The 14,911-nt window shown below is 47.5% G+C and overlaps 1 protein-coding gene across 1 annotated transcript in view; it reads left to right on the top strand.

The window, feature by feature from the left end:
• ADGRV1 (adhesion G protein-coupled receptor V1) overlaps window positions 1-14,911 on the top strand; it is a 253,099-nt gene that overhangs the window by 54,637 nt on the left and 183,551 nt on the right. The window contains exons 29-34 of the mRNA XM_088653182.1: window positions 1,224-1,439; window positions 1,653-1,868; window positions 8,264-8,508; window positions 9,286-9,467; window positions 10,227-11,035; window positions 12,200-12,409. Coding sequence (XP_088509308.1) covers window positions 1,224-1,439; window positions 1,653-1,868; window positions 8,264-8,508; window positions 9,286-9,467; window positions 10,227-11,035; window positions 12,200-12,409 — 1,878 coding nt within the window. The remainder of the gene's footprint in view (window positions 1-1,223; window positions 1,440-1,652; window positions 1,869-8,263; window positions 8,509-9,285; window positions 9,468-10,226; window positions 11,036-12,199; window positions 12,410-14,911) is intronic.

The following is a 14,911-nucleotide window of genomic DNA, read 5'->3' as shown; positions in this document are numbered from 1 at the left end:
ATTGTGCTTTATTGATCAAAAAGCCAGTTCTATGACACAACAAGGTACTGCAGTGTAAAAGGAATCTTAGAGATCAAGATAGAAGCACCAGCATTTTAACCAGTAAAATGCAATAAACCACACATCTGAGTGCAGCCCTATAGTCACAGTGGAAGCAGTCAGTGCCCATCATGTATAACAAAAGGTGCTTTCCACATCCCACCCACCAAATAGGGATTAGTCTCTGTCTGGAAACATAGTGGATAGAGAAGGTTTCTTCCTAGCATTGCCAAATGGCTGATTAGATTCCTTTGCATTCTGGGACCTTACATAACTTTTATCTTGTGGTCTTTATGTGTTCGCTTTTCATATAGATTGCAGTCTGTAACCTAGGGACATGTGTCTGTCTGCATGTCTAGAAGTATGGGTGCTAATTAGCCATCTTTATTTAGCAGATTATATACTGATTTGCACTTCAAAGTTCCCCAGGTTGTCTAATTACATTTCCTTTCATTCTTGATAAGCAGAGAAGCTTCAGATATGAAGCTCTGTGGGATAATTGAACTGTCATGTATATTTCATCATACAAATCCCAGAAATAATACCATAATTGAGAATGAAATCCAGTTTCTGTTGAGCTTTGGATATCGTAGTATACACAAGAGAGATGGTGGATCAGACCAAAGATCCATCTAAGCAAGTGTCATATTTCTAAAAGCAGATTCATCTTGGAATGAACAAGCAGTGCATGAATGCCATGGCCTTCCCCAGTTGTATGTCCCCAGCATAAGGTATTCAGAGTTACACTGTCTAAGAACATGGAAGTTTTGTTTATTATAGTTCATATTTGGCACTGCCCTGTGTTATGCATTGGACTAGATATGGAGAACCTATAGTCCTCTTGTTCCATTGCCTGATGGAATTTGTAGTCCACAATCTCCAGGGGACAATCCTTGCATTAGAGGCCTTGATGGGAGATGATAATAGCATGATATCAAGCTTCTTGTTTTGCCATAACCTTACGTAATGTACAGCTATGATTATAAAAGCTAAATTAAAAAGGAGAATGCATTTTTAAGGGTTTGACATTACTGCTTTTATGATGGGGCTTAGTTATATTCTTTGGCATCTATGTTAAATTTGTTGTCATTGTGTAATGTGTTGTCAAAACCTTTCCAAAGCTATACTTGTTAATGTAGTAATAAACAGGAATCTCAGATGGCTCAAATTATTTGGTATTTCAGTTTCAGATTCTCCTCGCCTTGGAGCTAAAGGGGATACCATTGCTCACATAATTATCAATGCCAATGATGATGCTTTTGGAACGTTACAGCTGTCGGCATCAGCTGTACGAGTTGCTGAAAATTACATCGGACCAATCATCAACGTCACAAGAACTGGGGGGATTTTTGCAGATGTTTCAGTGAAATTTAAAGCAGTGCCAATAACAGCAATTGCAGGTGGGTGTGAGAGAGAAAATCAGTCATAAGGCAATAGATGTACTGATCTATATATTTTTCTAACAAACAGCAGGAATATGGATCACACTCAGCTTTTCATTTAACTTCTCAGCAATGCGAAGAAATAGTAACTTTGAATCATGAGCCAAGTACAGCTAGTAGACATTTGCTTCCAATATTGCTTAAGCATCTTTGTCATCTCTATTTATGTAGGGGAAGATTACAGCATAGCCTCATCGGATGTTGTCCTTCTAGAAGGGGAGACCAGCAAAGCTGTGCCAATTTATATAATCAATGATATCAACCCTGAAGTTGAAGAGTCCTTCCTTGTGCAGCTGCTCAATGAAACAACGGGAGGAGCATTGCTTGGGAGCCTAACTCAGGCAATTATAACCATTGAGGCCTCCGACGATCCATTTGGATCTTTTGGTAAGATGAAGCTCTTAAGCCTATTCTTCTATCCTTTGAGTGGCAAATGTCACAGTGGCCATTTGCTGATTTAACAAGCAGTTTCTGTTGCAAGACACTCTTCAATGAAAAGTTAAATACGACACCAGTCTTAAAACCACAAGGTTCCTTTGAACCCCCATGATGTGCTGCTACAAATTACTGCAGTGGGTTTCATTTTACGTAGGACTCCCAGGGACTTTCAAATTCCAAGGCTTAAACTGATCCCCTGTGTATTCAGTGAAGTTGGGTGACATCAGAGAAGACCAGTCAGTGATATAAACTTTCTACCACAAAGATATGGAAAGAAAGCAAAAAGGAAGTAGCAAGACCCACCAGTGCAGGGATTAGGTGATATTAAATGTGGCGATGGCTCTTCTCAAATGAAGTCAAAATGATTGCCTTTTCATGGAAATTCATCCAGTGTGATCCTGTGTGGTGGCTTGCTACATCCACTACTTATTAGCATTCTATTTCATAAATATCTCTTACAATAAAATATTCATTAAAAAGCAAACTTATCTGTCACAGTGGCCGGAGTGGGCTACTTCAGAGTAACGACGCTACGCAGCTCTGCATTTTATTCTTTTATTGGTGCTGCGTATTTACAGTGCTGAAGTCATTGCTATTTACACGGAGTGATGTGGTCAGTCGGTTCCAGAACCTCCGAATGGCTTTTGGCGCGTCTTTCTCCAACACAAAAGCTTTGGCAGACCCATCCTCTTTCCCCTCCTCTTTCTGCGTAATTCCGGAGTTGGGGGGATGGGTCTCCCCCCCTTATTCGCCCCTTCCTGTCCCACCTGGGACCCTGGCTCCTCTACCTTGCCTGAGCCTCGGACACGACTTCCTGCTTCCCCATTGGAATCGGAACTCTCTCTGCTTTCCCCTGTGCTCGGGGATGGGCTTGAACTCAGGAGGGGAGGGACTTCGCGATATCCCCTGTCCCTCACATCCACCCCCCTCCCAAGCTCTCCTTCACCCCTCCCCAGGTCCCCCCCAGGTGTCGGTGACGACTGGAAGCCTAAGAACTCAGTGCTTTCCGAGCCCGTTGGTGTGAACACCTCCCCCCAGTCCTGCGAGCCCCCCCCTTCCGCCTGGGAGGACGGGAATCCCAAAAAGTCCGTGGCGTCAGAGCTGGTAGGGGTAAAAATGTTCTGCCAATCTGCTCCTTCCTCTGACTGGGTGGATCTCGGTGACACCCATACCTCATCCTCTGGTTCCTCAAACTCCGCTTCCCAGCGCCATGGTGAACTGCTCTCCCGTGCTTCCTCCCCCTCCCCCTCCCTTTCCATGTGCCAGGGCTTGGGTCTATGGGGAAAGAGGGCGTGAAATTCTTCTACCAGGAATTCCTCTTGTATCTGAGTGGCTGGGACCCATTCATTCTGGGACGGTGGAGCATCCTCCCATGCCATGAGGTACTCCAGGCCCCCCACCCCCTCCTTGAGTCCAGGATGGCCGTGGCCTCATTGAGTTGCTCCCTGCCTTCTCTCTCCCCCCCTCCCTCAGGGGTTTGTTCGCTGCCTCGGAGCCTGCTGCTTTCCCTGTACGGCGACAGCAGCGATCTATGAAACACTGGGTGCACCCTCATGTCCTCTGGCAGTGCCAGCCTGTATGCCACCGGGTTGACCTGTTGCGTGACCGTGAAGGGGCCCAACCTTCTGGGCGCCAGCTTTTTGCACCTCCCTCTGATGGGAAGGCCCTCCGAGGACAACCAAACTTTGTCCCCCACCCTAATGACCTCCCCCGGTCGCCTGTGGCGATCTGCCCCCTTCTTGTACGCTTCCTTGGCTCTCTCCAAGTGTTCTCTGAGCTGCTGGTGCACCGTCTCCAGTTCCTCTGCCCAATCCTCAGCCTGTGGGCCCTCCTCCTCCTCCTCCCCCTCCCTCTCTGGGAAAGATCTGAGGTCGCGCCCGTAATTGGCCTTAAAGGGCGACACCCCTGTGGAGACGTGCACCGCATTGTTGTAGGCAAATTCTGCCAGTGGCAGGCGATCCACCCAGTCCGTTTGCCGCTGGCTGACGTAGCATCTCAGGTACTGCTGCAGAATGGTGTTGACCCTCTCCGCCTGTCCATTGGTCTGCGGGTGTCTAGCCGTCGACAAGCTGACCTCCACCTGCAGGAGGTTCATGAGCCGCCGCCAGAACCTGGAAACAAATTGGCGGCCACGATCTGAAATAACCCTTAAAGGTAAGCCATGCAGTCTGAATACGTGATCCACAAACAGTTTGGCTGTCTCTTCTGCAGAGACCGCCCTGGCACACGGTATAAAGTGGCACATTTTGGACATGAGGTCCACCACCACCAACACTGCGGTCTTGCCCCTGGAAGAAGGCAGATCTGTGATGAAGTCCATGGACACCACTTCCCACGGCCTGTGTGGCGTGGCTAAGGGCTCCAGCAATCCCGGTGGCGCTGCTCTGACCACCTTTGCCCGCTGGCAGGTGTCACAGCCCCGTACATAGTCTCGAACATCTTCCCGCACCCCTGGCCACCAGAAGTGTCTCATGACTAGGTGAGCGGTTTTGTCCCTCCCAAAATGACCCGCCGTTGGGTTGTCGTGCATCTGCTTGAGGACCGTACGTCTAAGCTGGGTGGTGGGCAGGTACAGTGCACCCTTGTAGAAAAGCAGCCCCCTGCGTTCTGCAAAGTCTTTCGCCTGCTCCCCCCCCTCTCAGTTCTCTGAAGATGCGGTTGGCAAAATCATCCGCTGCCGTCAGTGCTGTGAGTTCTGCCTCGCTCACCACTGCTGCTCCGCAGGACCATGCTGACGGGGGGAAAATGTGCCTGGGTGCCGGTGGCGCCTCCTCCTCCATGTACTCTGGCTTGCGGGAGAGGGCATCCGCCCTGACATTCTGCTCTCCCGGGATGTAGTGTATGGAGAAGTTGAAGTTCGAGAAGAACTCTGCCCACCGTATCTGCCGCTGGTTGAGCACCCTGGCAGTTCTCCAGAACTCCAGGTTCTTGTGGTCTGTGCACACCTGGATGGGGTGCTTGGCACCCACCAGGAAGTGTCTCCAGTGCTGGAACGCAGCGTGGATCGCAAGAAGTTCCCGATCAAACACCGTGTAGTTTCGCTCTGGCTGGGTCAACTTCCTGGAGAAGAAGGCACAGGGTCTCCACTCTCTGTTGGCGTCCAGTTGCAACAAAATGGCGCCCACAGCTTTATCAGAAGCATCTGTCTCCACGCGTAGGGGCGCGTCCTGAACCACGTGGAACAGGTTCTGGTCTGAGGCGAACACCCTCTTGAGGCTTTCGAACGCTGCTTGCGCCTCTGGTGTCCACCTGAACTTCTGCTTGCCTCTCAGGCAGTCAGTGATGGGAGCCGTAACGCGAGAGAAGTTCTTGATGAACTTCCTGTAGAAGTTGGCGAAGCCTAGTAGGCGTTGGGCATCTTTGCGCGTCCTGGGGCTGTGCCAGTCCAGGATGGCCTGCACCTTGTCCTTGTCCATCGCCAGCCCCTTGTCTGACAGCTTGTAGCCCAGGAAGTCCACCTCCTTGGTGTGAAACTTGCACTTCTCCAGCTTCACATACAGGTGGTTCTCCTTCAGGCGCTGCAACACCTCCCTGACATCTTTCACATGCTGCACTGGGTCATCGGAATAGATAAGGATGTCATCCAGGAAGACCAAGCATTTCCTGAAGAGGAGGGACCCCAGGACGTGGTGCATGAAGGCCTGGAAGCATGCTGAGCCCCCTTGCAACCCGAAGGGCATCACCAGATATTCAAAAGAGCCCAGAGGCGTGAACATCGTGGTTTTCCATTCATCGCCTTCCCGGATCCTGATCAAGTTGTACGCCCCCCTCAGGTCTAGCTTGGTGAAAATCTTGCCCCTGCGTGCCGCTGTCAGGAGATCATCCACTCTGGGCATGGGGAAAGCCACTGGCTCTGTCACTGAATTCAGCCGTCTAAAATCCACCACAAGACGGCGCTGTTGCGTGTCTTTCTTGTCCACCCAGAAGACCGGGCTGCCCCCTGCTGCCTTGCTTTCTCTGATGAACCCCCGCTTGAGGTTCTTGTCGATGAAAGCGCGCAGATCCTCCAGTTCCTGGTCTGACATGGCGTACAGCTTGGCTGGGGGTATAGTTGCCCCTGGCACCAGGTTGATCTGGCAGTCAAAAGGCCTGTGCGGGGGTAGGTGGTCGGACTCCGCTTCGCTGAAGACCTCCTGCAGGTCCCAGTACGGCTTGGGTATCGCCTCACCCCCTTTGACGTGCATGGTGGCCACCGTGGCTATGGGAGGCCCCTCCCCTGGTTGGTGCTGCATGCAATGTTCCAGGCAAAAGTCCGATCCAAAAGTGATGCATCTCTGGTGCCAACTGATGGAGGGGTCGTGGCGCGCCAGCCAGCTCATGCCCAAGACGATGGGGGGGTCTGAGATGGTGGTGACGTTGAATGCCAGTGTCTCTGAGTGCCTTCCCACCGTCATTTTCATGGGGGGGGGGTTGATGAGTGATGGCCCCTCCCAGCAGCTCTCTGCCGTCAATGGTCGCCACGTGCAGAGGAAAATCCAGCTGCAGAAGCTGGATCTGGTGCTCTTCTGCAAAGTTTCTCGAGAAGAAGTTCGCTGACGCCCCACTGTCAATTAGGGCGAGGACCGTCAGGGGATAGCCATTTGGGAGCGTGAGCGTCACTTCTAGAACCACTCCTGCTCTGGGAGGGGTGGGCTGGCTCTGCTCCTCTCTGTGCGGGTGGGTGGGCTGGGGCTGTTGTCTGCTGACTGTGCCTGGCTGCTGCCCCTTGTCTCCTGCAGCCAGGCTTTCCCGTTTCCCTGCTGTGGTGCTGCGTCAGTGGGGGAGGGCACAACCGTTCCCGCCTTTCCTTGCCACTCCCTGCGATGTGGGCAGTCTCTGACGAGATGCTGGGGGGAGTTGCAGAGAAAGCAATTCCCACCCCTTCCCTCCTTGCGTCTTGGCGCCGCTGGGGTTTGAAAAGCCCGCGCGCGCGCGCTATCAATCTGCATGGGTTCCTGGTCCTGGCTGGCCCCAGGCGTGGCTTGAAAGGGTTGTTGGGGGAGTGGCTTCTCCTGCGACCGTGGGAACCAAGCCCGCTTTGCGCGCGTTGCTTGCTTGTCGCTCCACCGGGATTCCTGTCTCACCCCCACCGCCAGAGCCGCTTTGCTCAGCTGATCCATATTACTGGGCTTTGGACCTCTCGAGAGCTCATCCTTCACCTCCTCATGCAACCCCAAGTAGAACGCCGCTTGCATTGGGGGTGACTCTAGTTCCCACCCCAATCTGTGCACCAGCATGGTGAATTTCGCCCAATACGCGCGAACTGTCATATTTCCTTGGCGTAAATTATGAAGTTCCTCCTTAGTCTGGTCCATATGACTATCGGACGAATACATCGTTTTCAAACCTTCTAGAAATAGTTTGACATTCTTCATGCAAGGATTCTTTGTTGCGATTAACGGTCTTAGCCACTCCCTGGCTGCCCCGGTAAGGTGCTCCACAATAAACGCTACCCTGTGCTCATCATCAGGGAACTCATCGTGGTGCAGCTCAAGAGCATACACAATCTCAGTCTCAAAGCCCTCGGGTCTCCATTGAACTTGCTTACTAGGGTCCCGGCTCTCCTTCCTGGCAGCACTTGGACTTGGGGTGCCCCTCCCGCCTTGTTTTTCTCTGCATCCAGCTTGTTTTGGAGGTCTACCGCCACCGCCCTTAATTCCTGCTCTCTTTCCTGTAGCGCTCTCACCTGTTCCGCAAGTTGTAGCCGGTCGTCCTGGACCTTCTTAGTCTCTTCTTTAGCTGCCTTCAATTCCCCCTGCGCCTGCAGCGACAGCTGCTGCAGTTCTTGCTGGGCTTTCTCCGCGATCTGCCGCCATCTCTCCGCCTCTGACACGCTCATCCTGGCAACTCCAAAGTAGCCCAAAAAAGGATTCGGAGGTTGCTGTCACAGTGGCCGGAGTGGGCTACTTCAGAGTAACGACGCTACGCAGCTCTGCATTTTATTCTTTTATTGGTGCTGCGTATTTACAGTGCTGAAGTCATTGCTATTTACACGGAGTGATGTGGTCAGTCGGTTCCAGAACCTCCGAATGGCTTTTGGCGCGTCTTTCTCCAACACAAAAGCTTTGGCAGACCCATCCTCTTTCCCCTCCTCTTTCTGCGTAATTCCGGAGTTGGGGGGATGGGTCTCCCCCCCTTATTCGCCCCTTCCTGTCCCACCTGAGACCCTGGCTCCTCTACCTTGCCTGAGCCTCGGACACGACTTCCTGCTTCCCCATTGGAATCGGAACTCTCTCTGCTTTCCCCTGTGCTCGGGGATGGGCTTGAACTCAGGAGGGGAGGGACTTCGCGATATCCCCTGTCCCTCACATTATCCTACTAGATATTTGAAGGAAGGAAGGAATAAAAACTCTCAACTTTGCTAGTCTTCCAGATCACGGAAATCACAGTTGAAGAGCCTGAGTCTGACACAGTGCGGATAGATCTTCCAGTCATTCGTAATGCTGGAACACTAGGCAATGTGACTGTTCAATGGATAGCCAGCATTCATGGGCAACCTGCTGCCAATGATCTGCTGGTCTTCTTGGGTAATATTCCATTTTCACCTGGAGAAACCATGAAGAACTTGACACTGGAGATCATGGCTGACGATGATCCAGAAATTGAAGAGGTGAGTACAGCAACCATACAACACATGACCAGAATGTTCATGATTTCTGTTGTCTTGTATGTGGTGTGTTATTTCTCTGATTGCTTGGAAAAAACCCTGGACAGGAGGCAACTTAGGCAGCTTTGGGGAGGCGGGACCTTCAGTCTCAGCAACTGCTTCATGGGGGCAAGACTTACCAGAGATGATTGGCTGTGTCCATTAGGTCTGGCACTCCTGTGCAAAACATGTTTTTGCTAATAAAGAGTTAATTCCAACTTGCACAGTGTGATTTATTGCTGGCTTGCTCCGCACTGAGGAACACTCATGGTGGTGGTACCTAGCAATCTCCCTCTAGGGGCCTGCCGAAGGATGTGGCAAGAGCCAAAGCAAAATTTGGTATGGGAAGCTGCACTGAAAACAAACTTTAGATGTATCGTACTGCTCTGTTCTCATATTGCTGTAAGTGGCCTTTCTAATGATTTTGAATGATATCTGTTTCTAGTACCAGTAGGAATATGGAGTAAACATGGTTTCTTAATTTTGCTACATGAAACAATAAAAGGATAGGTAATTTGGTACCGTAACTGCTGTAGCATGTGTTACTCATCATGAACATTGAAAGCTGAATTGAGTTGCTTGCTTTTGTTTATACTGCATTTCTAATAAGCAGCACAATAGCCTAAAATTAGGATGCTTTGGGGGGGGGGAGTTTTCCAGTACTTGTTTATCATCTGGCTCAAACTGGACATTTTTCTCCACAATCAAGTTATTTCAATGATAATCTAACATGCCTTGTAGGTTATCAGAGTGGAATTAATTCAGGCTTCCAATGGAGGTACTATTGGACCAGATGGAGTGGCAAATGTGATAATTCCTGCCAATGATAAGCCATACGGCACAGTTGCCTTTCACCAAAACTTGTACCGAATTCAAGAGCCACTGGAGAGGAGTTTAGCTGCAAACATAACAGTGAAGAGAAGGTCTGTTTAATACCTTGGTTTTTTAAGTGTACTGACTGTGAATTATTCTGTGTTCTCCTGCTATTGTATTGTTAGGTTTGCTTGTAAAAAAAACTGTTTACAACAACAACAACAACAACAACAACAAGTGGTATACTATATTTTTTTCTGGGGGGTACGCAGGGGTATGCATTTTATGAATGAGTATGGCCTCATTGAAGGGCATTATTTCAATAGGAGTAGGAAAATGAGAGTACCCCTAAACATTTTTAAAGAAAAAAAGCCCTGCTTATAAAACAAGTGAGCACATGGGGGAAAGTGGATTTAAGACTGAGACCAGTCTTGTGATCTTACATCTGTTTAAACTGAAATGAGTGAGATGCAGTTGATAAGAATTGGGAAGACTAAGGGAGCTCTTGAGTGAAGGAGGTCACAGAGGAAAGACTTCCAGCTCAAGCAGGCATCAGGAACAGGTTTGCTTGTTCCAATATTTGCTTACTCACCAGGAGAAGTCAACATAAAGGACTTAGGATTTAGACATGAAAATGATACACTCTATAAGCTTGTTCTTCACACTTTCATTCTCTCATCCCATTGCCATTTCTTGCTTTCCCAGTTTTCTGGGTTGATGTTGCATTTTTAAATAAATGTGAGTGGTGATACTTTTAAAAGTTGTATTTAAATGATGAATATTTTTGCAAAAAAATTCTTATTTATAAATATTGTAACTAGAGAAACTGTGACAATTAACATAAACTCCTTGCTTATCACAATTTGTAGTGGTGGAAGATTTGGTCGGTTGCAGATTTTCTACAGCACTTCTGAAATTGATGTTGTAGCTCTGGCAGTAGCCCAAGGCCTAGATGTGCTGTCCTACTATGAAGCTGCTGTGCAAGGAATTCCAGACACAATTGAGATGACCAAAGTGAATGTTTCAACTAATGACTCACTGAACACTTGTGCAACTCTATGCCTGAAAGAGCCAGCATGTTCAGCCTTCACCTCTTCCAATGCCTTTGGAATTCCTTCATGCATTTGGGTGGCAACTTGGGATGGCCCAGTAACCAACAAGTCAGGATTCTGGACATACAAGAAAAACCTTACCACCGTATCCTCTCTTTTTAGTACACAAGCAATTGCAGGTAGTGACTATGAGTCTGTTACAAGGCAGTGGGTGATAATGGCCGAAGGAGCGGAGTTTGCAAATCTCACAGTAACCATACTTCCTGATGATTTTCCAGAAGTGGACGAGAAGTTTGTCATTTCTCTGTTAAGGGTTGAGCTGCTGAACATCTCTGCCAGCATTGAAGATCATCCGACCATAGGACAACCAAACACCTCTACAGTGGTCATACTAATGAACGGAGATGCCTTTGGTGTGTTTGTGATCTACAGCATCAGCCCCAATACAACGGAGGATGGTCTTTATGTAGAAGTTCATGAATGGCCTCAGAACACTGTGCAGCTAATGATTCACAGAACGGAAGGTAGTCTGGGACAGGTGATACTGGAGTGGAGTATAGCTGGTGGCACAGCTACCCCCAATGTGGATTTCATAGGTGAAGGGGAAATCCTGATTTTTGCAGAAGGTAAGAAGTTTGGGAGGATACATAATAATAGCACAATACATAAGAACACAAGAAGAGCCTGCAGTATCAGGCCAATGGCCCATCTAATCCAGTGTCCTGCTCTCACAGTAGCCAACCATATGCCTATGGGAAAGCAGCAAGCAGGATTTGAGCAAAAGAACACTCCCCTCTCCTGTGGTTTCCACCAACTGGTATTCAGAAGCACTGCTGCCTCTAGCTGTGGAGCCAGAGCATAGCATTATGGTTCTAACAATCAATAGCTCTGTCTGTTGTACAATCACTGTCCTTTATGGCGAGCTTCAGATCAACACTGAATGAAGGCAGACCGGGGCCCACCATTAGGTAGAATGAGGCAACTGCCTCGGAGAGCAAATAGTGTAGAACATTTAGTGGCAAGGAGGTGCCAAAGGGCAGTGTTGTGTGTGCCATGTGGCTTGCCCTACACCCCACAAAGTAGCCTGCTGCTTTCTTGGGTACAGCAGAGGACAACCATCACAACCAGCCCTGGCCGAAGCCTGTGTGATGCACAGAGCAGGGAGCAGACACATTCTTTCTTCTTAAAACATAGTTTAAATACAATGAGTGTATAAAACATTGTGCAGACTCATCAAATAAAGAGGTTCTTGGTCATCTGAGGTGTATAATCTCAAAATGAATCCATATCGCACATACCCTGCCCCAAACAGGAGATAATATTTCAGTTTCTTCATGGAATATATCCATGGGTGAACTGATCTTGTGAACAAGGCAATTCAGCCTTGCAAAATTTGAGCTGGCTCATATGTCACGGTTGATCATTCTCCACAAGGTGGTAAATTTGTGATCAGAAAATAGTTTTGTGTAATTGTATATATTAGCAGATATGGCCAATATGAAGATACTTACTTGGTTGAAATATATATACCTCGTCTTTTTACTGAAGATCCTGAGGCAGCTTGCAGTATATTTAAAATGCAATAAAATAGATTAGTCTGGATGACTCGGATCACTAAACAGCAATGGTGAAATAAATAAACATATTAAATAGTACTATGAACTGAATTTGCCCTCTTATATGTTAGCCCCCAGAAAGCGGTTCAGTTTGTTTATTTTAAGCATTGGGATGATGACTGCTGAAACAGTGGTAGCACTGATTGTGTAAAAGCCTTTCATTTCTTTTGTCAGGTGAAACAAAAAAGACAATCACATTGACAATTCTAGATGACTCTGAACCTGAGGTTGACGAAAGCATTATCATCAGTTTGATTCACACTGATGGTGGCAGCCGTATTCAACCCAGCTCAGATACGGTCACTGTGGTTATTCTGGCCAATGACAATGTGGCAGGAATTATTAGCTTTCAAACATCTTCGAGATCTGTCATCGGTCATGAAGGTGGGTTCCTCTCCATTTTCACTACTCTCACTCTGTGTGCTATCAATCCATTTGCCTATGCTTTCTCTCAGTAATGGCTTACTTTGATTTACCACGCAGGTTGAAAATGGGAAAAGAAAAGAAAAGGGTCTTTAGCCACATATATCTATAGTACATCAGATATCAAACAAGCAATAAACTTTTTTAAAAAATCCCTAATGAGGAAAGAGGAGAAAAAAATTCATTGTCCACTATTTTGTAGAGATTCAAGGTCAAACTAGACATGATGCAAAACATATCTCTGCATTTAATTTGCACATTTTGCAAAATGCAAATAGCAGCCATGCCAGGCCAAGTGTGTTAATTATTGGGATTACAACAGGTGGGAAGGGGAAGTTTTACCATTTCCTCATCTGCTGCTCTGGTCCTGATGAAAACCAATGGGATGGGTGCCAATGGGATGAATTCTTTGTAGAAAGCATTTTCCTCAGAACTTGCAACAGGAGAGAAAATGGCTAAATCCACCTTCCTTACCTGCAGCAGTCCTGATAATCATCAATCTCACTAGGGACTTCTATTTGCAGTAAAATTGTGCACATTAAAATGCAGGGATTCATTTGACATCTACTTTGTCCCCAGTTTTGCTGCTTGCAGTTCATGTGCAAGCCTCTGTTTAAAAACCCCATTCAATTTCTTTATCTCCTTCACAACAAATTCCAGAAATATTTAATATATATAAATAAGCTAGGCCATTTAAGTGTTAGTAAGGACAAATTCATGGCTCTTCAGTGGTGCGTGAGCCAATCTACTACAATCCAAGTACTTCCTAGCAAGAATAGAGCTTGCGCAGTTCCCTTGCTTCCAGCAATATTTAGCCGTTTTTGTTGTTGTTTAGTCGTTTAGTCGTGTCCGACTCTTCGTGACCCCATGGACCATAGCACGCCAGGCACTCCTGTCTTCCACTGCCTCCCGCAGTTTGGTCAAACTCATGTTCGTAGCTTCAAGAACACTGTCCAACCATCTTGTCCTCTGTCGTCCCCTTCTCCTAGTGCCCTCAATCTTTCCCAACATCAGGGTCTTTTCCAAGGATTCTTCTCTTCTCATGAGGTGGCCAAAGTATTGGAGCCTCAGCTTCACGATCTGTCCTTCCAGGGAGCACTCAGGGTTGATTTCCTTAAGAGTGGATAGGTTTGATCTTCTTGCAGTCCATGGGACTCTCAAGAGTCTCCTCCAGCACCATAATTCAAAAGCATCAATTCTTCGGCGATCAGCCTTCTTTATGGTCCAGCTCTCACTTCCATACATCACTACTGGGAAAACCATAGCTTTAACTATACGGACCTTTGTCGGCAAGGTGATGTCTCTGCTTTTTAAGATGCTGTCTAGGTTTGTCATTGCTTTTCTCCCAAGAAGCAGGCGTCTTTTAATTTCGTGACTGCTGTCACCATCTGCAGTGATCAAGGAGCCCAAGAAAGTAAAATCTCTCACTGCCTCCATTTCTTCCCCTTCTATTTGCCAGGAGGTGATGGGACCAGTGGCCATGATCTTGGTTTTTTTGATGTTGAGCTTCAGACCATATTTTGTGCTCTCCTCTTTCACCCTCATTAAAAGGTTCTTTAATTCCTCCTCGCTTTCTGCCATCAAGGTTGTGTCATCTGCATATCTGAGGTTGTTGATATTTCTTCCAGCAATCTTAATTCCGGCTTGGGATTCATCTAGTCCAGCCTTTCGCATGATGAATTCTGCATATAAGTTAAATAAGCAGGGAGACAATATACAACCTTGTCGTACTCCTTTCCCAATTTTGAACCAATCAGTTGTTCCATATCCAGTTCTAACTGTAGCTTCTTGTCCCACATAGAGATTTCTCAGGAGACAGATGAGGTGATCAGGCACTCCCATTTCTTTAAGAACTTGCCATAGTTTGCTGTGGTCGACACAGTCAAAGGCTTTTGCATAGTCAATGAAGCAGAAGTAGACGTTTTTCTGGAACTCTCTAGCTTTCTCCATAATCCAGCGCATGTTTGCTATTTGGTCTCTGGTTCCTCTGCCCTTTCGAAATCCAGCTTGCACTTCTGGGAGTTCTCGGTCCACATACTGCCTAAGCCTGCCTTGTAGAATTTTAAGCATAACCTTGCTAGCGTGAGAAATGAGCGCAATTGTGCGGTAGTTGGAGCATTCTTTGGCACTGCCCTTCTTTGGAATTGGGATGTAGACTGATCTTCTCCAATCCTCTGGCCATTGCTGAGTTTTCCAAACTTGCTGGCATATTGGGTGTAGCACCTTAACAGCATCATCTTAGCCATTTACCTGGGCCTATTGAGACTTTACCACTGCTTTCCTGAACACCTTTGCTTCTAGGTGACTCCCATTGATGTTAAGAAAGCATTCTCCCATGGTGTTGCTATGCTGTGCCTATGACTGGAATCTCTTTCCTTTGCTGAAGGCGCCGAGTAGCTAGGTCTTTATATTTGATTTGCTGTAAGAGGCTTTTGTTTGCAGCTGTCTGTGGCCCTTAAGTAT

This window comes from Zootoca vivipara, chromosome 10 (assembly GCF_965207765.1).
Source record: "Zootoca vivipara chromosome 10, rZooViv2.hap1.1, whole genome shotgun sequence".
Taxonomy (NCBI): domain Eukaryota; kingdom Metazoa; phylum Chordata; class Lepidosauria; order Squamata; family Lacertidae; genus Zootoca; species Zootoca vivipara.
This window is presented reverse-complemented; position numbering and strand designations above follow the sequence as displayed.